Source organism: Salvelinus sp. IW2-2015, linkage group LG14 (genome assembly GCF_002910315.2).
Source record: "Salvelinus sp. IW2-2015 linkage group LG14, ASM291031v2, whole genome shotgun sequence".
Taxonomy (NCBI): Eukaryota; Metazoa; Chordata; class Actinopteri; order Salmoniformes; family Salmonidae; genus Salvelinus; species Salvelinus sp. IW2-2015.
This window is the reverse complement of record NC_036854.1, coordinates 48,806,118-48,830,531: the sequence shown is the minus strand read 5'-3', so window position 1 is coordinate 48,830,531 and position 24,414 is coordinate 48,806,118. Positions and strand designations below refer to the sequence as shown.

General features: G+C 41.2%; 1 protein-coding gene and 1 long non-coding RNA gene across 2 annotated transcripts; one reads left to right on the top strand and one right to left on the bottom strand.

Moving 5' to 3' along the window:
- Nucleotides 1-1,583: 1,583 nt before the first annotated feature.
- Nucleotides 1,584-19,531, bottom strand: LOC111973145 (repressor of RNA polymerase III transcription MAF1 homolog). Its single transcript, XM_024000396.2, has 8 exons — nucleotides 18,695-19,531; nucleotides 17,490-17,578; nucleotides 5,123-5,251; nucleotides 4,596-4,758; nucleotides 3,988-4,109; nucleotides 3,614-3,733; nucleotides 3,088-3,180; nucleotides 1,584-2,919 (listed from the first exon to the last, which is right to left on the bottom strand). The coding sequence occupies exons 2-8, from the start codon at nucleotides 17,570-17,572 to the stop codon at nucleotides 2,895-2,897; spliced, it is 735 nt and encodes a 244-aa protein (XP_023856164.1). The 5' UTR covers nucleotides 17,573-17,578; nucleotides 18,695-19,531; the 3' UTR covers nucleotides 1,584-2,894.
- Nucleotides 19,495-24,136, top strand: LOC111973146 (uncharacterized). Its single transcript, XR_011480952.1, has 2 exons — nucleotides 19,495-19,585; nucleotides 20,323-24,136. It is a non-coding gene; the product is annotated as an uncharacterized lncRNA (long non-coding RNA).
- The last annotated feature ends 278 nt before the right edge of the window (nucleotides 24,137-24,414 follow it).

Here is a 24,414-nt window from a genome sequence, read left to right as displayed (position 1 = left end):
ATATATGGTATATACGAGATGAGTAATGCAAAATATGTAAACATTATTAAAGTGACTAGTGTTCCATTTATTAAAGTGGCCAGTGTGTAGTGAGCTATGTGTGCCCCTAGCGGCTGCATTGGCTTCACTAAGGTCACACAGGGAAGAAAGGGGGGGGGGGCACGCAAGGAGCAGCAAATTGGAGCTTTCTTTCACTTTGTTGATGTGTAGTGAGCTATTTGTACCCATAGCGGCTGCATTGGCTTCACTCAGGTCACACAGGGAGTAAGGAGGACGTGTGCAGCACAGTAGGTTGGTGGCACCTTACTTGGGGAGAACAGGCTCGCGGTAAGGACTGTAGCGGTATTCGTGGAATGGTATCAAATACATCAAACACATGGTTTCCAGGTGTTTGATGCCATTCCATTTGCTCCATTCTGGCCATTATTATGAGACGTCCTCCCCTCAACAGCCTCCCGTGGTGTGCAGGGAGGAAGCGGGAGGCAGGTAGGATGGAAGGAGTAGCATGCAGGGATTTCTATATTAGGTTAAAACTTTGTATAACCTCTCTCTATCCATCCATTCTCTCCCCTTCAACCCCTCTTCATCCATTCTTGTACTTTTACTTTTCATTCAATTTTCTTTTCATTTGTGTTCCTAGACTCCTTTTGTTTCTGTAGCTGTGCTGTTATAGTGTAGAAGTTTTGGTTATTGGCTTAATGAGATATTAACCCCACTACATGTTTCTCTTTTCTGCTTCATCCCCACTGCACGAGGGGTTTTGAGCCCCTCTATCTAGCTGTAGCATCCATCTGTCTGAAGTCAATCTCTACCTGCCTGGTTTGGTGTTCCCTAGCCATAGTTCCGCTTCTGGACTTTCCTGCCCTGGTCCTTTTCTCCCCTGATCATACCTCTAGTCTCCAAGATTAAGATGACCGCCATTTACCATGTAAGAACATTAAAATGTTAAATCAGTCGTGATAAGCAGGGGCGCATCTTTCACTGGGGACGGGAGGGACACGTCCCCCCCACATTCTGAAATAGCATTTTTGTCCTCCCCAGTTTTATCATTGGGATGTGATACAAAACGAGGCTACGGAGTGCTTTAGGACCATGCAGACGCCTCCAAGCGGTCGGGTAGGCTGTTTGGAGTGTTTATCCGACTGGATAAACAAATAAATGTATGTTTCCCCCAATTCTAAAACCAAAGTTGCGCCCCTGGWGATAAGTATAGCTTYTGCTATTCCAATTATTTATTGAAGCTTTACCATTGTTAAATGAGGTCTATGTTCTCTGCCTCTTACCTAATTTAAGGAAGACGGATTGAGCAGGACCAAGTTTAAAGCCCCTTCCATGTTTCTTTGCATTACTCAACAATGTCCATAGGAACACTTTTAGTTATTAAAAAGGTTGTAGTGTGAGGTGAAACATAACCGTTCCTCTTGTAGGAAACATGGTTAACTATACCTTACATTGCCGTATCACATTGTAGTCATTACTGTTCAAAACATCTTCATTTTGGTCCTCTTCTTCCCTGTGAGTGGGATGTGTTGTGTTGGGTGAGTTGCACGTGTCCACTCTCTATGACAACACAGASGACACTATTTGGTTCAAACACAACTTTATTAACATATGCTGTATAATCAAAACAGGTCCTGAACAGAGGTCATCATGGGAGTTCACAAGCCTTACACAGGGAACAGAGATAAACGGGTCTTTCTTTCTAAAAAATACTGTAAAACACTTTAATAATATTACTGGAAATATCACTGATGCCTTTGCTGCCTGTGTTTAGTACATTCACTTGGCTTCACATCAAAGCCTTTGCAATGTTTGAGCATAAAATTAATGGATGATTGTAGCAGTGTAAAATGGGTACAAGTTTCACAATATGATTTAGGCTAACCTAAGGGAACCAGAAAAATCACACATTGAGGAACATGGTTGATAGGCAGAACAAGGTGACAGAGGCGCTCATGAAAGTGATCTTGTATAAGCTGCAAGTCTGATGTCATATTGCTTTCCTTGGCAGAGTCATCTCCATCTCCCATCTACACATGTCATGTGCAGTAATAAGACAACATAAGATATTACAATGTTTCCATTACAAAAGCAGCATTTGTTTAAAGGCGCTATAAAAGTTTTCAGTTCTCACATTAACACCACTGTCAAGCATAKAAGCCACACAAAGGAAGCAGTCACAAATGGAAATCAGCTGGATAGACAGTCAATCGAATTAGCTGTCGTTGTCCCACCCTCTACCCAGTGTGGGATTGGAGGAGAGGTTTGATGTAATAAGCCCCTCCCCTTCCATGGCTCTCACTGATGCTGGTGTTGCACTGTGGACTTCTATCTCCACTTACACAGCGGTTTCTGTGACATCATTTGCTGCGATTTTTTTTAAATAAAAGAGAATGTTTGCTTGTCAGGGTTAGCTGTCCATGGTCTCTCTTGACCATAAATATCCAAGACAGATCCAATAAGTATTGGGAGGGTTTCTTTGAGTGCAGCATCCAAGCAGAGGCTGGTTTCAGGTCAAGAGGATGTGGGTGTGAGAGGCGTGGGAAGGTCCTTCCATCAAATGATCAGGCACAGAGTCAGTTCTTAGCTCAGTGACAACGGAAGATAGAGAAAGCACAATAAACAGGAGACCTAGATCCCAGTTGCCCTGGGCATTTAGAAAATGTCCTTCACGGTATGGGTCGGATCCAGCTGATGTGAAAGGTGTGAAACATGCACTTGTCAATGGGGGGGGGGACAAATGTATTTCCTCTACATGAGCAAATGGCTTCCTGGGTCATGCTGTACAGAACATCGAGACAAAGAAAAAAAAACAGGATAGATGAGGAAAAAAGAAACAGGATGGGGGAAGGGGGAGGAGGTTGTAAAGCCTAGATGTTAAGGCCTGGGTGTGCCTAGACACAAAGAGCTCTGGGGAACCTGCCGACGGGGGAAGAACAAGGCAGTGTCAATCATGGCTCTATTTAGACACGAAACCCAAATGTAACCCCCATGCACAGACAAAAGGATATATGTAAGACTGAGGCCCATTGGTGCACTAGAAGAGTATAAGCAGGTAGTAACATTACTATAGTAACATGATCCCACCTGTCCTCAGTGAATCCGTCCATCTCCTCTTCATCATCCAGCTCCATGTCCAACTCGTTGTCCAGACAACCGCAGCCATACCCACTCAAGACACTGCGGAAATAAAGCGGAAAAATCATGCCTCATTATTCAAACATACAGGTACATGTGGTTGCTCTGGTTGACAGATTGTTTGTGGAGGGTTTGGAGTTGACCTAGTAGTCCCCTTTCCTGGCATTTTTGTCCTCCTGGTAATGGATAATAGTCTCACACATCATGAGATCAGACAGGCTTTGGGTTGTGAACAAGCTGCCTCGGCACGTCACGSCCAATCAACTCCTGCTGCTGTGCTGGTTTGGTGTGAGCAATTCATACCAGCAACATGAGACAGATTTTCCAATTTTAGATCATACACATTGGACCATAGAAAGTCATCCACGTGCCAGAAACAATTTCTGACTGGCTGTTGAACTAACAAACTCATACGTGTATCGTCACAGATTGCCTTGATAATGGAGTCAGACTGAAGCCCGCTGTGGCTGCTCACCTGACGGAGCGACAGGTGAAGAATACAATCCTCTTCAGCTTCTTGTTGTAGAAGAAGTAGTTGAAGGACCAGAGGCTGCCTTCCTCCCCAAAGGGGTCTGAGTCCAGGTCAGGGTTGTAGCTGAGGASAAATAAGGACATATAAATATASTACATATASKGGCGACAAACACAACAAGCAGCATATACATTTACGTTCACATTTGAGTCATTTAGCAGACGCTCTTATCCAGAACGACTTACAGCAGTGAATGCATGCATTTATTTTTTTGTACTGGTCCACCGTGATAATCGAATACACAACCCTGACGTTGCAAGCGCAGTGCTCTACCAACTGAGCCACGCGGGACCACCATATCTCCCACACACGCACACCTGTAAATATCACATTCCTGCAGGCAAATTTCCTGGTCGATGGAGTTCCACAGCTCAGGCCCCAGGGAGTTGAACTCCACMCCAACTGATGAGTACAGGCTGCTGTTCACCGCATTCGCCACCTGGGGGAGACACGGCACACAATCATTAGGACGACGTATTCTCCTCACAGATGTGTAGACCTGTCAAACTCAAATCCTGGAGGGCCGAGTGGCTGTACTTGATCGATCYTTTCAGGTTATTGTGATAAATCAGMTTAGAATTATGGTGATTGCTTAGTCACCTGGTGGTTTAGGTCTTCATTAGACACAAAACGAAAGGAAATAAAAGTAACCAGCAGACATGACCCTCCAGGAATTGAGTTTGACACCTCTATCTTACAGCCTGTGATATTCCATAAGCCCCTTGTAAAAAACTCACTACCTTCCCCTTATGTGTATGGCTTTGTAACAATGTGCTTCCGGGACTTGCATGGGAAGATTCAAAGTATCTGTARATGAGTATCTGGGCAATGCTGAAATTAGGCATGAATGACCGCCCATRTAGATTGGTTTAAAGTCATTCTAAAGTGGTGTAATCATGAGAGGAGCAGAGGCAGTGCTACTGACCCAGTTGAGGCTGGGCTCACGGCTAAACTCGTGGGCCCGGGCTGCGCTGAAGTCGTAGTCGGGCCTGAACGACTCGTTGAGCGTGGTGATGAGGTAGAACAAGGTCTTCCTGCAACACTTGTCACTCAGAGGGTTTTCGGCGTCCTCACTGCTCTTCCCCAGTCTGCACAAAACAAGTGAGATGAGTAGAGAGAGAGGGAGAGAGTTCAGTAATTTGGTTGGGAAGTTTAATTMAATTAACCTAGGGCACAGACATATTTTTCACCTAGTCGGCTCAGGGATTCGAACCAGTGACCTTATGGTTACTAGACCAATGCTCTTAACCGCTAGGCTACCTGCCACCCCCTTAMTGTGCCACATAAGAGACTAATACTGTGACAACACCAGTATCAATGCATTAGTGCACACCATAGCAAAACTTTCCGCAATGGAAGACAGGCAGTCCCTCCCTGTTTGCTTCCGTTTCATTCCTGGTGTGATTTCCGTGTTATGTAAACATTGATAAGGGGTGTGGCTGTGGTACTTACTGGGGTGGGCTGGTGGCGCTGGACTGGGGGGGTGAGAGGGCCTCTAGGACATGTGGCTCCCCCTCCTGGCAAAATTGCTTAAACATGTGCTTGTCATCACCAGCCATCTTGCAGGAGTAGCTRTCGATCCTATAGAGACAGACAAAAAACCCAGAGTTAACTTTTGTCAAGTGGACATCCATTTAGCTACTGACCAAGGAGGACATGGGTATTGTATCAAACTAGTCATGTCCAGAATTCAATACTCAGGGGTCATGCTAACGCAGGATTTTGCYTTTTTCACTCATAAAATGAAGGATAAAACACAAACAATATCTTGAGCAAGAAAAATGGACACATTTTGTGCTTCAGTTGCAATTCTCCACTCGGATGAAATATCTTTGCTTTCGCCACTGGATCACCAGGACATCTACTTTGTGCTTAACACAAGTAATTTTTCCAACAATTGTTTACAGACAGATTATTTCACTTATAATTCACTGTATCACAATTCCAGTGGGTCATAAGTTGACTGTGCCTTTAAACAGCTTGGAAAATTCCAGAAAATGATGTCATGGCTTCAGAAGCTTCTGATAGGCAATTGGAGGTGTAACTGTGGATGTATTTCAAGACCTAAGTGATTTTCTTTGTTATGTTTATTTTCTGTCCTAGTAAAGTTGTTTTTGCGGACTAAAACCTCCCTMTCTCTGTGTCAATCTCTGCACGCTCAACCCAACAGTTTACCACACCGTTTAAAAAATCATCAATAGCCTCATCCCTGAGCAGTTTCATCCRTCTCCTACAGCTCAGTTCAGAAGGACGACTGTATCTTTTAGGTTTCTGGGTGGTTTAATACATAATGCGGGGATCGACATTAACGCTAGTCCTCCTGTCTGCGACAAGTAACATTTTTAAAAAATAAATTCAGACAAGAAGAATATACTGTAGATTTAAGTAGTCCGAATGGAAAAGTAGAAATGGAAAACACAGAAATCACAATATCAAACAATTACTCCGATCAGAATTTTTTCAGAGGCCAACACTGGAATAATATTAAAATCGGTTTAATGTAGCCTACATAAATAAATAAAAAACGACAAGTCAAAGTGAAGGTGATATGCATACTGGCTACAGCCTCATGTCCAAACCGATGCTGACATAACAGAAGCACCAGGAAAATGTAGKCAAACTTTAATGAGAGTTTTAATTACATAAATATAGGCTAAACACCAGTCATGTTTGACTAACATAATGAAGGATAATTAACGGTAGATCAAATGGTCACAAGACCAGAGAGTGAAGGACAGTGCATGTTGTGCACCGCAACATCACCTACCTTGAATCTGAGCGGAGGCGGTCAACATTTTAAAATCTATTTAACCATAAAACTTAATTGTTTAAAACCTGGACATTGTATGTCATTTTATGAAGTATGTCATGTTTCAAAGTAGCCTAAACAAAATACGACCACTGAAATGAAGGAATTATTTTCGAAACCCTTAATATGCCATTAAAACCAGCATTTCTCGTGTTCTATTGGCTTTGAAATCAACGTTCTTTAATTGTCCTACAGCCAAACGCATAATACTAGTCATATTAGTAACCCATGCTAGTTGATGCATCTTTAGATCTCCCCTTTCTTCATTTCTAATGGATACTTTCATCTCTGTCACATGAAACTACTTGTGCGTGAGGTGCGCTTTTAGAGAATGGTATTTTCCCTGCTAATTGCATTTTGGAACATTCGCATATAGCCAACAGCCATGTGCGCATTGTTGAGCTTATAATATGAAGAAATAAAACGTCAACATTTTAAGCTAAACGGTCTGATCTGTTGCATCAGCCTCAATGCTTTTTTATTTATACAAGTGACTTGTGCTATTGGACAAGTAAAAGAAAAGGACAAGTGGCAAAAAAAAGTTACATGTCAAGCCATGCATAATGCACAGCATAATTAACTAGACCACGCTTAAAAATATATTCAATGTCCGATTTGTTATTGTTAACCATCTACAAATCGCTGTCCTTTTTTACGAGGCTTTCGAAAAGCTCCCTGGTCTTTGTAGTCGAATCTMTGCTTGAAATGCAATACCTGGCTGAGGGGAGAGAGGAAGGGTTAGTATTTTTAAAATAATGTCAACCCCTATAACTTCACACAGAGTGAGTCCATGTAACTTTGTGATTTGTTAAGCAACATTTTACTCCTGAACTAATTTAGGCTTGCCTAAACAAAGGGGCTGAATACTTATGCCACGACTATATTCTAGATATTAAATGTTTTATCATTTTTAAAAAAGGGCACATTCTCCCCCCACTTTGACATAATATTTTGTGCATTGTTGACAAACAATGACAATTAAATCTATTTTAATCCCACTTTGTAACACAATAAAATGTGAAGAAAATCCAAGAGGTCTAAATACTTTTGCAAGGCACTGTATGTCTCGTGTTCTGTATTTATTGCTTTGAACAAGTATCTGTGTCTGTGTCTCTGTTTCACTGTGCTCTATTTGAGGGGTATGGGTGGAATGCAGAGGGAGTGGAGCAGAGTCTAGTCATGTGTTTATTTTTCCTTCACCCCCAGTTATGTAAGAGCAGAGGTTGTGCAACCCAAAATCTGGCTCAGAGACACACTGTGGCCCAGTCTTATTATGGGAAGGAGCAAAGGTCACGGGGGGTGGTGACATGACTGGCCTAGTTTTCATTAACAGACAAATATTGAACAAACAGGGACAACTGGGATGATCTGAAACCCATAGAAAAGTTGACCTAAAAAGCTGAGCTAATAACCTGTGGAAAATTAGGCCTAGTTGTGAATAAACGCACAAATTAGGATATAAAGGATAGTTGTTGTGGGTGTAGGCCTATTTGTAACAGACTTCCTGGTTCAATCAAATAAATACATTATCCAGAAATTGACATTCTAAGGAAAACTTTTCACTGACAGAATTTGTGAACTTCCTCAAATTCCTGTGCGAGTGTGTGCTCTGTTGATCATTAGTAATGGGTCCAGTTGAACTTTGCTGAGTATTGGCAGACGTTTGGCTCTTTATTAGGGTGGAAAGAAGCAGCCTCATTGTGTCACATTGTGCCAGCACGGCTCTTGCTGCCATTGTTTCCCATTCTAATTCAGTAAGCAGCAGTCTAAACACAAGCACTTGGTAGCTGTTTCAGTCCTTATCTGTGTGTGTATGTGTCTCTATGCAAATGACTGCGTATGAATAGATAAAGTCATTGATCACGTGACACCATTCATTCCTATGTGTAGACTCAATAGCGCATTTGAAGCCAAAAAACATTTGTTAAGATGGCGTCCAATGGATACATAAAATGTGCAGTTTCAGCTACTCCAGGAAGTGATGTTGCAAGCTAGCTCAGGGCTGCGCCCTCTCATTGAGTATCTCAAGTTGAAGGCTGACTGGGGTACTGACGGCTGCAATTAGCAATTAAAATGACCCTTAAAAACTTCTTCTGTGTGCGAATTTTAAATAAATTGTTTCAAGAACATACATTTTGTATAATAGAAGCAAATATTGGTACCACGATTGTCTTCCACAAAAATTACATATAGACAGTTGAAGTCGGATGTTTACATACACTTAGMTTGGAGTAATTAAAACTCATTTTTCAACCACTSCACAAATTTCTTGTTAAACAAACTATAGTTTTGGCAGGTTTTGTCGGTTAGGACATCTACTTTGTGCATGACAAGTAAATTTTCCCAACAATTGTTTACAGACAGATTATTTCACTTATAATTCACTGTATCACAACTCCAGTTGGTCAGAAGTTTACATACACTAAGTTGGACTGGTGCCTTTAAACAGCGGCGTGGAAAATTCCAGAAAATGATGTCACGGCTTAGAAGCTTTGATAGACTAATTGACATCATTAATCTTGAGTCAATTGGAGGTGTACCTGTGGATGTATTTCAAGGCCTACCCTCAACTCAGTGTCTTTTGCTTGACATCATGGGAATTCAAAAGAAATCAGCCAAGACCTCAGAAAAAATTGTAGACCACAAGTCTGGTTCATCCTTGGAGAAATTTCCAAACGCCTGAAGGTACCACGTCATACCGCTCAGGAAGGAGATGCGTTCTGTCTCCTAGAGATGAACGTACATTGGTGCGAAAAGTGCAAATCAATCCCAGAACAACAGCAAGAGCCTTGAGAAGATGCTGGAGGAAAGAGATACAAAGTATCTATATCCACAGTAAAACGAGTCCTATATAGACATAACCTGAAAGGCCGCTCAGCAAGGAAGAAACCACTGCTCAAAACCGCCATAAAAAAGACAGATAATCGTTTGAAACTGCACATGGGACAAATCGTACTTTTTCATCTGTCTGATGAAACAAAAATAGAACTGTTTGGCCATAATGACCATCGTTACGTTTGGAGGAAAAACGGGAGGCTTGGAAGCCGAAGACACCATCACCAACTGTGAGGCACAGGGTGGCAGCATCATGTTGTGGGGGTGCTTTGCTCCAGGGGACTGGTGCACTCACAAAATAGATGGCATCATGAGGCAGAAAATTATGTGATATATTGAAGCAACACTCAAGACATCAGTGAGGAAGTAAAGCTTGGTCGAAATGGTCTTCAATGGACAATGACCCCAGAGCAACTTCCAAAGTGTGCAAAATGGCTTATGGACAACAAGTCAAGGTATTGGAGTGGCCATCAAAAACCCTGACCTCAATCCTATAGAAAATGTGGTGGCGAACTGAAAAAGCATGTGCGAGCAAGCGGCCTACAAACCTGACTAGTTACACGCCGCCTGTCAGGAGGAATGGGCCAAAATTCTCCCAACTTATTGTGGGAAGCTTGTGGAAGGCTAGCCGAAACATTTAACCCAAGTAAAAAGGCAATGCTACCGCAATACTAATTGAGTGTAGTAAACTTCTGACCCACTGAGAATGTTGAATGAAGAATAAAATTGAAAAAAATAATTATTCTATTATCATTATTCTGACATTATCACATTCTTAAAATGTGGTGATCCTAACTGACCTAATAACGGGGCATTTTCTTCGGATCAAATGTCAGGAATTGTGAAAAACTGAGTTCAAATGTATTTGGCTAAGGTGTATGCAAACTTTCCGACTTCCCATACTGTATTAATATATATTATATGTATATATATATATGACACTATCACATCACACACACACACGCAAAAGATTTTTCACATTCTTCTCATACTCAATCCCCTTGACTTTTTCTATATTGTGTTGTATATTGCCTTATTCTATAATGTTTTACATTGTTTCCCCCTCCTCAATCTACACACAATACCCCAGAATGACAAAGTAAAAACTTTTTTTTAAGTATTATTTTTGATTRATTTTTTAAACTGAAATATTACATTTATATAAGTATTCAGAYCCTTTACTCACTACTTTGTTGAAGCACCTTGGCAGTGATTACAGCCTCTAATCTTCTTGGGTATGACGAAACCAGCTTGGCATACCTGTATTTAGGGAGTTTCTTCCATTKTTTTCTGCAGATCCTCTCAAGTTCTGTCAAGTTGYATGGGGAGCGTCGCTGCACAGCTATTTTCAGGTCTCTCCAGAGATGTTAGATCYGGTTAAAGTCCGGGCTCTGGTTTGACAACTCAAGGATATTCAGAGACTTGTCCCGAAGCCACTACTGCGTTGTCTTAGCTTTGTGCTTAGGGTTGTTGTCCTGTTGGAAGGTGAACCTTTGCCCCAGTCTGAGTTCCTGAGCACTCTGGAGCATGTTATCATCAAGGATCTCTCTATACTTTGCTCCGTTCATCTTTGGCTCGATGCTGACTAGACTCCCAGTCCCTGCCGCTGAAAAACATCCCCACAGCATGATGTTGCCACCACCGTGCTTCACCGTAGAGATGGCGCCAGGTTTCCTCCAGACGTGACGCTTCGCATTCAGGCCAAACAGTTCAACCTTGGTTTCATCAGACCAGAGAATCTTGTTTCTCCTGGTCTGAGTCTTTCGGTGCATTTTGGCAAACTCCAAGCAGGCTGTCATGTGCCTTTTACAGAGGAGTGGCTGCCGTCTGGCCACTCTACCATAAAGGCCTGATTGTGGAGTACTCCAGAGATGGTTGTCCTTCTGGAAGGTTCTCCCATCTCCACAGAGGAACTCTTAAGCTCTGTCAGAGTGACCATCGGGTTCTTGGTCACCTCCCTGACCAAGGCCCTTCTCCCCTGATTGCCAGTTTGGCCCGGCGGCCAGCTCTAGGAAGAGTCTTGGCGGTTCTAAATTTCTTCCATTTAAGAATGATGGAGCCTACTGTGTTTTTGGGGGKCCTTCAATGCTGCAGAAATGTTTTGGTACCCTTCTRCAGATCTGTGCCTCTGCACAATCCTGTCTCGGAGCTCTACGGACAATTCCTTCYARCTCATGGCTTGGTTTTTGCTCTGACATGCACTGTCAACTGTGGGACCTTATATAGACCGGTGTATGCCTTCCCAAATCATGTCCAATCAATTGAATTTACCACAGGTGGACTCCAATGAAGTTGTAGAAACATCAAGGATGGTCACTGGAAACAGGATGCTCAATTTCAAGTCTTATAGCAAAGGGTCTGAATACCTATGTAAATAAATTATGTTTTTTTAAATATTTTTAAAACATTTGCAAAAATGTCTAAAAACCTGTTTTCGCTTCGTCATTATGGGGTATTGTGTGTAGATTGATGAGGAAAATGTTGTATTAAACCATTTTAGAATAAGCCTGTAACTTAACAATGTAAAAAAAGTCAAGGGGTCTGAATACTTTCCAAATGCACTGTAGAGAGATATATATATATATATAAAATAGTAATTGCATAAGTATTCAGCTTCCTGAGTCCATACATGTTAGAAACACCTTTGGCAGCAATTACAGCTGTTAGTCTTCTTGGGTAAGTCTCAAAGAGCTTTGCACACCTGGATTGTGTAATATTTGCCTATTATTCTTTTTTAAATTCTTCAAGCTCTGTCAATGTTGGGGGTCATGGCTAGAGATAAATGTTCAAGTCCTGCCATAATATTTCAAGCAGATTTAAGTCAAAACTGTAACATGGCCACTTAGGAACATTCACCGTCTTCTTGGTAAGCAAAGAATTTGGAACTTATAATCTCTACAGGCAGTTTCATGTCTCAAAAGTGAGTGAGAAGAAAATGCCCGGGATAGTATATGGTCTGCCTTTTGGTGCCAATTGTGTATCATATTGTGATTGTCTTGTATATATATAAGACATTGATTGTTGTCTATATTAGGGGTACGTGAGACAAGGGAGATTTACAGACCATTCAGACCCCTTCCCTTTTTCCACATTTTGTTACGTTACAGCCTTATTCTAAAATGGATTAAATAGATGTTTTCATCATCAATGTACACACAATACCCAATAACGACAAAGCAAAAAGATCTAAAAAAACAAAAACACCTTATTTACATAAGTATTCAGATCCTTTGCTATGAGACTCAAAATTGAGCTCAGGTGCATCATGTTTCCATTGATCATCCTTGAGGTGTTTCTACAACTTGGAGTCCACCTGTGMTATTCTCATATGCTGTAGCTTAGACCCTATTTTACATTTGAGGTTTTGTGTTGTGCCTGCCATCGGTTGAGACACAACCTGCTCTTGAATACAGGGTGGGTGTCATGTTTGGCTGATAAATGTACGAAAATGTGAATAACATTTACATTTTGACTTTCAAAAAGGTACCACAATATGGTTTGAGGTCCACACAGAGAATCTTGACTTGAATGGGAATATCTGTTGTTTTAAATTATACTGTAAATCCTCCATAGGAAACCTATTGAAAATCATAGAAATATAGATTATAGAATAGACATGACCACTTAAGTTGACATTRGACGGTGGGAGGACCGGCAGCCTTTTTTGTGGTTGTAATTAGATGTACAAATTATTATTRKATTMCAATGGTGTACCAGCTAAATTGCAGTYGTCTGAAGGGATAGGTCCACTCTGTTAATTATATTTCTATAATTATATTTCTATGATTGAAATGCCACCCACCCTGTATTCAAGAGCATGCTGTGTCTCAACMGATGTCGGGCACGAAACAAAAACCACTGATGATGTAAAGTAGGCTCTAAGCTATACGCTAATATGAAGAAGGAAGAAAAAAAAAATCGGAGACTACGCATTTTTAGATAATTCAAGTAAAAAAAAACATCTGAAATAAAATAGTTTAACAACCCTGTTTAAGCTTTTAAATGATATCCAACTCAACCGTTTATATTTTCCAGTGATGAAGACATAGATTTCTCATGGTACGGTGGAGTATGCAAAATGGGTCAACTTTGAGCACCTCTATCKCCTGAATGTTTTTGCATTCAGMTCGAAAAAGTKACTTTCTGACTACTTCTTCCATGGGCAAACATGCATTGAAAGTTTTGTTTAAATCAAAAGGGATGCTGTCAAGAAGTTATTGAATTCATACAGATTTACCCTATAATGGGGGATCTATTTTTTTTAAAATTTTAAATTTTAAAAAAATTAAACAATGCCTGCAGTTCAGCATTCGGCCTTGAACTTTGTGGCTTCAATGCGACGGGTCAGTCGTTCACCCCTGGTTTACGCTRCATACCACTCTCCATTACACAGTCTACAAATAGCCACAAAGCCCTGTAAGAGTACACCCTGTCCTGCATCAGACTGCCCCTATTGATCATAGCCAGGACAGAGGTCATCACCACCATCACTGTATCCACTGGTTTCATAACCTAGAGTCCATTATGCAACATCCCTGTTCCTACTGTTACCTCAAAGCCTGAAGGGTATACTACTAAGAAGTATCAATGACTTAGCCTGCTAACTTGCCTGAATATTCTAGAAATAACTCATTTAAAAAAAGAAGATAAGTAGACCATGCCCATTTCAGGCTTAACTCAACAATCAAAAACACAAAGAAGTTCAGCTTCCTTCATGAACCAGAAAGTAAATAGTTATTTCTGGTTGTTTATCAAAGTTGGTGGGCTAACTCATTGAGTTCCTAGTATACCCCTCTGCTGCAGTTCAGTTAATCTAACCCCCTGTCGCATAACACAAAACACTCATCCATCACCCTATTTGCGGGATCAAGACTTTTTGCAAGAGAGATTATGCCTATTTAGCTAAATGTTCCACATTACCAGTAATCGCTACAGGGATTGAATAGGGCTACATTTCRATGGCAATTCTACTGCATAACACACGATATTGACTCATCTGGTCCTGCTCAGGTACTTAAATCACGTAGCCTACACCACTTATCTTCAGCACAGACACGTCATGAGGCGACACACCCCTTTCAGGTTTTATGACGTCAATCTCTGACAGAGGTGTCTATCATTGTGGTTTTGGTTTGTGTGTGTTTGGTAGAAAAACAGATTGATAGGTTGTGTGTGCCTTCAGAAAGTATTCAGACCCCTTGACTTTAACCACATTTTGTTACGTTACAGCCTTCACCTAAYAATGATTTTTCTGCATSCTGTTTCCATTGATAATCCTTGAGATGTTTCTACAGCTCTGTCAGAATGACCATCAGYTTCTTGGTCACGTKCCTGACCAAGGCCCTTCTCCACRGATTGCTCAGTTTGGTCAGGCGGCCAGCTCTAGGAATAGTCTTGGTGGTTCCAAACTTCTTCCATTTAAYAATGATGGAGGCCACTGTGTTCTTGGGGACCTTCAAWGCTYSYGAAATYTTTTGGTACCCTTCCCCAGATCTGTGCCCTCGACACAATCCTGTCTCTGAGCTCTATTGACAATTCCTTTGACCTCATGGCTTGGTTTTTGCTCTGACATACACTGTCAACTGTGGGACCTTATATAGACAGGTGTTGTGCCTTTTCCAATCTATGTCCAATAAATTGAAATTACCACAGGTGGACTCCAATCAAGTTGTAGAACCATCTTGGAAAACAGGATGCACCTGAGCTCAATTTTGAGTCTCATATTAAAAGGATCTGGAATACTTATGTAAATAAGGTATTTCTGATTTTAATATATTTGCAAAAATTTCTAAAAAACCTGTTTTCGCTTTGTCCATTATGGGGTATTGTGTGTAGATTGCTGAGGATAAAAAACATGTTTTAATAAATTCTTTAATAAGGACTGTAACGTAACAAAATGTGGAAAAGTCAAGGTCTGAAACACTTTCCCGAAGGCACTGTATAAATATATATATATTAGTACCAGTCAAAGGTTTGGACACCTACTCATTCAAGGGTTTTTCTTTGTATTATTTTCTACATTGTGGAAAATCAAAACTGTGAAATAACACAGATGGAATCATGTAGTAACCAAAAAAAAGTGTTAAACAAATCAAAAATATATTTTATATTTGAGATTGTTCAAAGTAGCCACCCTTTGCCTTGATGACAGCTTTGCCACACTCTTGGCATTCTCTCAACCAGCTTCATGAGGTAGCCTACATGAGGTCACCTGGAATGCATTTCAATTAACAGGTGTGCCTGGTTAAAAAGTTCATTTGCAGAATTTATTTCTTCTTAATGAGTTTGAGCCAATCAGTTGTGTTGTGACAAGGTATGGGTGGTATACAGAAGATAACCTTATACAAATACATATTATGGCAAGAACAACTCAAATAAGCTAAGAGAAAAGATAGTCTATCATTACTTTAAGACATGAAGGTCAGTCAATAACGGAACATTTGAAGAACTTTGAAAGTTTCTTCAAGTGCAGATGCAAAAACCACCAAGAGCTATGATAAAACAGGCTTTCATGAGGACCGCCACAGGAAAAGAAGACCCAGAGTTAACCTCTGCTGCAGAGGATAAAGTTCCATAGAGTTACCAGCCTCAGAAATTGCAGCCCAAATAAATGCTTCACATAGTTCAAGTAACAGACACATCTCAACATTCAACCTGTTCAGAAGAGACTGCGTGAATCAGGCCTTCATGGTTGAATTGCTGCAAAGAAACCACTACTAAAGAAGACCAATAAAGAAGAAGAGACTTGCTTGGGCAAGAAACACGAGCAATGGACATTAGACCGGTGGAAATCTGTCCTTTCACCTGATGAGTTCAAATTTGAGAATTTTTGATTCCAACAGCCGTGTCCTTTTGAGACGTAAGAGTAGTGGAACGGATGATCTCCGCATGTGTGGTTCCCACCGTGAAGCATGGAGGAGGAGATGTGATAGAGTGATAGTTGGTGAGTCATTGTTGGTGAGTCAGTGATTTATTTAGAATTCAAGGCACACTTAACCAGTATGGCTACAACAGAATTCTGCACCTTGCGCAAACCAGATAGGATAACATATCGCTGCAGAATTCTGTTGTAGCCATACTGGTTAAGTGTGCCTTGAATTCTAATAAAATCACTGACTGTCACCAGCAAAACGATCATTTGTTTTTCAACAGGACAACGACCCAACACACTTCCGGCTGTGTAAAGGCTATTTGACCAATAAGGAGAGTGATGGAGTGCTGCATCAATGACCTGGCCTCCACAATCACCCGACCTCAACCAAATTGAGATGTTGGGATGAGTTTGGACCGCAGAGTGAAGGAAAAGCAGCCAACGAGTGCTCAGCATATGTGGGAACTCCTTCAAGACTGTTGGAAAAGCATACCAGGTGAAGCTGGTTGAAGAGAATGCCAAGCATGTGCAAAGCTGTCATCAAGGCAAAGGGTGGCTACTTCGAAGAATTCTAAAATATATTTTGATTTGTTTAACACTTTTTTGGTTACTACATGATTCCAAGTGTTATTTCATAGTTTTGATGTCTTCACTATTATTCTACAATGTAGAAAATAGTAAAAATAAAGAAAACCCTTGAATGAGTAGGTGTTCTAAAAACTTTTGACTGGTAGTGTATGTACTACGATAGCGAAGTTAACTTGTGTTTTGACCCAATTGCTAATGTATCTGATAACAGAGCAGTGACAGTTATTTTCTGCCTTGTGACAGACACAGAACCGGAAGGGCTGGAGCTCCAGATAGATAGTTTTGATGTCTTCGCTATTAGGTGTAGGTGTCCAAACGTTTGACTGGTACTGTATATTTTGTTTAAGTTCAGTTGACCATCTTATTCTGACAGTCTGTTGTTTACTCTGTGTTACATATCAGTGCCCTCAGCCTTGACATATGTTGTTATTGCAGCTCCCACAGAGCCCCAAAGTGTTAATCTTGCCTTCTAAAATAGAGCCTCTTAACCCCATCAGAAATACACCCCTGAGTAGGGGGGGGGGGGGGGGGGGGGGGCTATGTACTTGCAGTTCACACACAAGCCTCCTAATGGCCAGTACACCCTGTTAAATGTTGAACCTGTGTTAGTCATGGAACAGTATTGCAGGCTTTACAGAACACTTTGTGCCATGTGATTAGATATGAGGTCAATTGATCTACTGACGCTGCTGGTCCAGTGCTGTAATGGTAAATACCTGCCCAGGATGTGAGACTCTCCCGTTTCAACACAAAGTTGAGAGCCCAGAGCTTCCAAACTGCTGTTCTCTAACAGTTTCATTGCTGCCTGTGAGAAGAAAGGGAAATGTTAAAATAGACAGTCCATCGGACATTCAATAATACTTGTTGACTGCTTCCTAAGAGGTGTATCAAATATATTTTATCCCTATGGTGTAGTTATTGATCTACTTGGTTGGCTCAGACCAGGCCAATCAAATTTTGCCCAGAAAAGTATGTTAGCAGAAAATGGTCTGAATTCCACTAGTGCTGAGCGATTAACCAAAATGGTGCTTATTTTTTTTGTTTTTAAACAACTAATTGACTGACTTCGGATCAATTATTGGAATTCCATTTGTTTTTTTTCTGTTAACTCAACTCGCAAATCACAAAATGTTGAATTTAAAAATTACAAATATTAAATTGCTTTGTCATTATGAGTTATTGTAGATTGATGAGGAACATTTTAGAATAAGGCTGTAACGGAACAAAATGTGGAAAAAGGGAAGGGGTCTGAATACTTTCCGAATGCACATTTATTTTATTTAACTAGGCAAGTCAGTTAAGAACAAATTCTTATTTACAATGACGGCCTACCCCYGACGACACTGGGCCAATTGTGCGCTGCCCAATGGGACTCCCAATCACAGRCGGATGTAATGCAGCCTGGATTCAAACCAGGGACTGCAATGACGCCTCTTGCACTGAGATGCAGTGCCTTAYACCACCTCACCACCCAGGAGTATGCATATAGTGCATTCGGGAAGTATTCAGACCCCTTGAACTACAAAATAGTGATTTTCTCAGACAGCAGCTCTACAAAGATGACATGATAACTTCCAATGAAATAATAGTAATCAAATAAAACAAATGTAARATACACAACAACAAAAATATGTAATATATTTTTTTAAATGAATCGAAACCGAAATCGTGATGATTTTTTAATATTCGAATCGACCTCAAAAAGCATTAATCGCTCAGCACTAGATTCCACAGACCCATTAATGAGCATACACATCATTGGAGACACCCRGTATGGGGGAAACATATAGAAAGAAGGTAAACAAAAAGTAAAGTCCCAAAACGACCAACCCCTTTCTTTCTTACTAGATAACGTTAATCCCCTCCCCCACAAAAAAACTCTGTTACTATCTAGGTAGCTAATGTACACAATCCTTCTTACCAAAGTCAAAGATAATGTCAGCACTCTTTGTGGAACTGAAACGTCTTCACCAATTTCACTCGCAATGTTTCTTTGGCAATGATGCAAAACAGATCTGTTGTTGTCTGCCCAGCCAAATTAGCTAGTATGTTAGCGTAGCACTTTCGGTCCGTGATTTCAATTCGTCAGACTAAGGTTACCTACTAACGTTAGTTCCTAAAATTCAGCAATTTAAAAATATGCACGTTCGAAATTGATTTATCGTACAACCTTTTATCGAAAAACTGCTTCTGCCGATTAAATGAGACGACATTAAATCCAAATATCCGTCTGATTTGGATTTCAACGGCATCCCTTTTGACCAATTTAATTTGACAGAGATTAGCTAGCTAACGTTAGTACGGTTTCTGTCCGATCAAATCGCCTTTTCTAACCGACTGTCACTTCTATCTATTTCGTTATGTCCCTGTGCTATTTGTCGTTAGCCAGACCGATTACTTGAAAGTTAAACACAACAGTAACGATGAAAACCGAATAAATCCACTGTACTCGACCCGGTCCGTCTATCGTCCGTTCATTTGTTATTTGAGTCAAAAGACTACAGAGAATAAATGGACTCATTTTCGTTTTTGGTTTCTGAATTTGAAAATCTAAAATGGACTTGTTTCTCATTTATTGTGTAAAAAACGGGACATGGAATTACAGAAAACAAATAACAAATTTTATTCTATTTTAATTTCGTGCCAATAGAACAAACTCAACAACTGAACAAAGTTMGCTTGCACTAGCTAGCAGTCTGGCGAGCTAGCCCTACCTGGCTACTGGCTGTAYTCATACTAGCTAGTGTAAGTAAGTTAGTCCCTTCACACGCTACAAGATGAATGCCCAGACAGAGTTACCTGCTGAAGAAAGGTGAGAATTCTCCATTACTTTTAGTCGCTAARTTAGCTAGACTTTCTGGCTGACAGATGGTGCTTATTGACTGAGTAATAATGAACTGCAGTTACTATGTGGCACTTTTACCCATCTGGCATTTTGTATAGCTAACTTAGCAATTGTTACACATGCAACAATATCAATTTAAGCTAGTCAGTGCTGATGTGTGTGCTTACATCAGCCAATACAGTAAATAAAAATGTGCCTTTAAATTGGTATGGGTATACTTCACAAACATCCTTTCCTGCTCACTGAAAGGCAGATGTAGGCTACACTCTTCAGTTGTGAACACGACTATTGCTACAACAATTGGCCTACTTCTCAGAATGTATACATACGTCCTGTCTGGATGATCAATGATTTTGATCCGGTCTGATATTACTTGATTACTGATTCCTCGCTCTCTCACACTCACACATGACCTTTCACATAGTTCAGTCACTCAGCCCTATACAGTGGACGTGATACTCTCAAGGTCCTGCACTACTGCCTCCTACAACACCATGATGAGAAGCAATAAGCCTGGCCCCATGACTGTAAATCAGCATATTTCGCTAACCCTGCTGTACCCTACTGTGCTGAAACAATATGACTCTAGAACAGTTTGACACTATTTTAAATAGAACGCTCAACAGTGGTTATTGATCTTGTGCCCTCTCTCTGTCTTTTTCTTTCTTTCTTGACCATCTTTCTTGGTTGATGGCACCTGCAAGCCTGTTTGAGGGACAACTGGACAGAATGCTTGGACTTCATCTGAGACCTTCATCTCCTTCCCCATCCTTCAAGGAAAGCTTTTCTTTACATTTCCTGTTAGGCATGATGCAGGTGTGTCTCTCCATCTCTCTCATGTCATGTGGTATTACCTATAGATGACTACTAGACACTTTCAAATTGTTTGCCTGTGAATGGCTGTCCACCTCAGGCTATTTACAGTGCATTCGGAAAGTATTCAGACCCKTTCCCTTTTTCCACATTTTGTTACATTACAGCCTTATTCTAAAATGTTCCTCAATCTACACACTGTGACAAARCGAAAACAGATTTTTTTTAAATGTTTGCAAATGTATTAAAAATAAAAAACAGAAATATCTGATTTACATAAGTAATCAGACCCTTTGCTATGAGACTCGAAATTGAGCTCAGGTGCATCCTGTTTCCATTGATCTTTGAGATGTTTCTACAACTTGATTGGAGTCCACCTGTGGTAAATTCAATTGATTGGACATGATTTGGAAAGGCACACACCTGTCTATATAAGGTCCCACAGCTGAAAGTGCATGTCAGAGCAAAAACCAAGCCATGAGGTCAAAGGAATTGTCCATTGAGCTCTGAGACAGGAGTGTGTTGAGGCACAGATCTGGGGAAGGGTACCAAAACATTTCCCTAGCATTGAAGGTCCCCAAGAACACAGTGTCCTCCATCATTCTTAAATGGAAGAAGTTTGGAAATATCAAGACTATTCCAAGAGCTGGCCTCACGGCCAAACTGYGCAATCAGGGTAGAAAGGCTTTGTTTAGCGAGGTCACCAAGAACCTGATGGTCACTGGCAGAGCTCCAGAGTTCCTCTGTGGAGATGGGAGAACTTTCCAGAAGGACAACTATCTCTGCTGCAATCCACCAATCAGGGCTTTATGGTAGAGTGGACAGATGGAAGCCACACCTCAGTAAAAGGCACATGACAACCCGCTTGGAATTTTCCAAAAGTCACCTAAAGGACTCTYACCATGAGAAACAAGATTCTCTGGTCTGATGAAACCAAGATTGAACTCTTTGGCTTGAATGCCAAGCGTCACATCTGAAGGAAACCTAGCACCATCCCTACGGTAAAGAATGGTGGTGGCAGCATCATGCTGTAGYGATGTTTTTCAGCGGCAGGGTCTGGGAAACTAGTCAGGATCGAGAGGAAAGATGAACGGAGCAAAGTACAGTGACATTCTTGATGGAAACCTGCTCCAGAGTGCTCAAGACCTCAGACTGGTGCAAAGGTTCACCTTCCAACAGGACAACTACCCTAATCACACAGCCAAGACAACATAGGAGTGGCTTTGGTACAAGTCTCTGAATGTCCTTGAGTGGCCTAGCCAGAGCCCGGACCTGAACCCGATCGAACATCTTTGGAGAGACCTGAAAATAGCTGTGCAGTGACTCTCTCCATCCAACCTGACAGAGCTTGAGAGGATCTTCAGATAAGAATGAGAGAAACTCCCCAAATACAGGTGTGTGAAGCTTGTAGCATGCCCAAGAAGTCTCGAGGCTGTAATCGCTGCCAAAGGTTCTTCAACAAAGTACTGAGTAAAGGGTCTGAATACTTATGTAAATGTGATATTTCCAATACTAAAATAAAAAACTTACCTCAGCAAAAAAAGACGTTCCTTTTTCAGGACCCTGTCTTTCAAAGATAATTTGTAAAAATCCAAATAACTTCACAGATCTTCARTGTAAAGGTTTTAAACACTGTTCAATGAACCATAAACAATTAATGAACATGGACCTGTGGAACGGTCGTTAAGACACTAACAGCTTACAGACGGTAGTCAATCAAGGTCACAGTTATGAAAACTTAGGACACTAAAGAGGCCTTTCTACTGACTGAAAAACACCAAAAGAAAGATGCCCAGGGTCCCTGCTTATCTGCGTGAACGTGCCTTAGTCATGCTGCAAGGCGGCATGAGGACTGCAGATGTGGCCAGGGCAATAAATTGCAATGTCCGTAATGTGAGACGCCTAAGACAGCGCTACAGGGAGACAGGACGGACAGCTGATCATCCTCACAGTGGCAGACCATGTGTAACAATACCTGCACAGGATCGGTACATTTTAACATCACACCTGCGGGACAGGTACAGGATGGCAACAACAACTGTCTGAGTTACACCAGGAATGCACAATCCCTCCATCAGTGCTCAGACTGTCCYCAATAGGCTTAGAGAGGCTGGACTGAAGGCTTGTAGGCCTGTTGCTTCTACACCTGTATTGCTTGCTGTTTGGGGTTTTAGGCTGGGATTCTGTACAGCACTTTGAGATATCAGCTGATGTAAGAAGGGCTATATAAATAAATGTGATTTGATTTGTAAGGCAGGTCCTCACCAGACATCACTGGCAACAACGTCGCCAATGGGCACAAACCCACCGTCGCTGGACCAGACAGGACAGGCAAAAAGTGCTCTAAACTGACAAGTCGCGGTTTTGTCTCAACAGGGGTGATGGTCAGATTCACGTTTATCGTCGAAGGAATGAGCGTTACACAGAGGCCTGTACTCTGGAGCTGGATTGATTTGGAGGTGGAGGGTCCGTCATGGTCTGGGGCGGTGTGTCCAGCCTCATCGGACTGAGCTTGTTGTCATTGCAGGCAATCTCAACACTGTGCGTTACAGGGAAGACATCCTCGTCCCTCATGTYGTACCCTCCCTGCAGGCTCATCCTGACATGGCATGACAATGCCACCAGCCGTACTACTCGTTCTGTGCGTGATTTCCMGCAAGACAGGAATGTCAGTGTTCTGCCATGGCCAGCGAAGAGCCCGGATCTCAATGCTATTGAGCACGCTATTGAGCACCGATACCWTGTCACAACAGAACTGATTGGCTCAAACGCATTAAGGAAATAAATTCCACAAATTAACTTTTAAGAAGGGACACCTGTTAATTGAAATGCAATCCAGGTGACTACCTCATGAAGCTGGTTGAGAGAATGCCAAGAGTGTACAAAGCTGTCATCAAGGCAAAGTGTAGCTATTTGAAGAATCTCAAATATAAAATCTATTTTGATTTAACACATTTATGGTTACAACATGATTCTATATGTGTTATTTCAAAGTTTTGATGTCTTCACTATTATTCTACAATGTAGAAAATAGTAAAAATAAAGAAAAACCCTTGAATGAGTAGGTGTTCTAAAACTTTTGACCGGTAGTGTACTGTAATTAACACACTTTATTCTTTCCTCACGTCAGTAACAGTTTGTTATGGTATAAAGAATATACAGACAATAGTTCATGTTTAATTTAAGCAATGTTTATTGTACCTATCAATGTTATGGATGAACGCAGTGTTTGTATGTTTCTGTTCCTCTCTCTCCGTCTCTGTAGCTTCCGGGTGTGCTGGGATAAGGACCAGAGCTACAGCAATCGGGCTGGCTTTGTAGTGCCTGTCCCGAATGGCTCGTTTATGGGAATGGGCGTATTTGAAGACACCATGTCAGTAGTGACGGGATTTTTTAAACGTGTTATATTGTATCATTAGAAATGGATTGCAAAGGTGCAATGTATCTAATTCATGATATGTTTAGCTGAGTGAAAATTTAGGCTTGGATGTTGGTATTTGCTTAATTAATTAAAGTGTTTGGTATGTTCTGATGGGAGGGGCTTCCCCTACAAAAGGATCCTCTCTTTCAGTTCAAAGGGGGATTATTTTGATTGAGCTGTTGATGGGGCAGCATTGTTTTTAGCTATCCCATAATGTATACTTTTGTTGGCAGTACTGTTTTCCCCCCCCAGAATCACTATGTAAATAAACACCCTTGCACAGACGTACTTTTGCGGCTCCGCCATTGTTTTATTTGATAGAGCTTTTTCAATTTAGCCTTCTGGCCTACTCTACGCTAGTCTGGTTTTGCGTGTGTGTTTGGTAGGGGGATCGCGTAAGTCAGGGGAGGCATATTTCTACATATCTTAATTTCACAAATCCTGTTATTTGGCAGGGAATACTATTGTTGATCAGTGATTCCTCTTTTCTGTTATTCCATATCCAATTTTGACACAATAAATGAGAAAACAAGTCGACTTCCAATTTATGTTTTTCTAATGC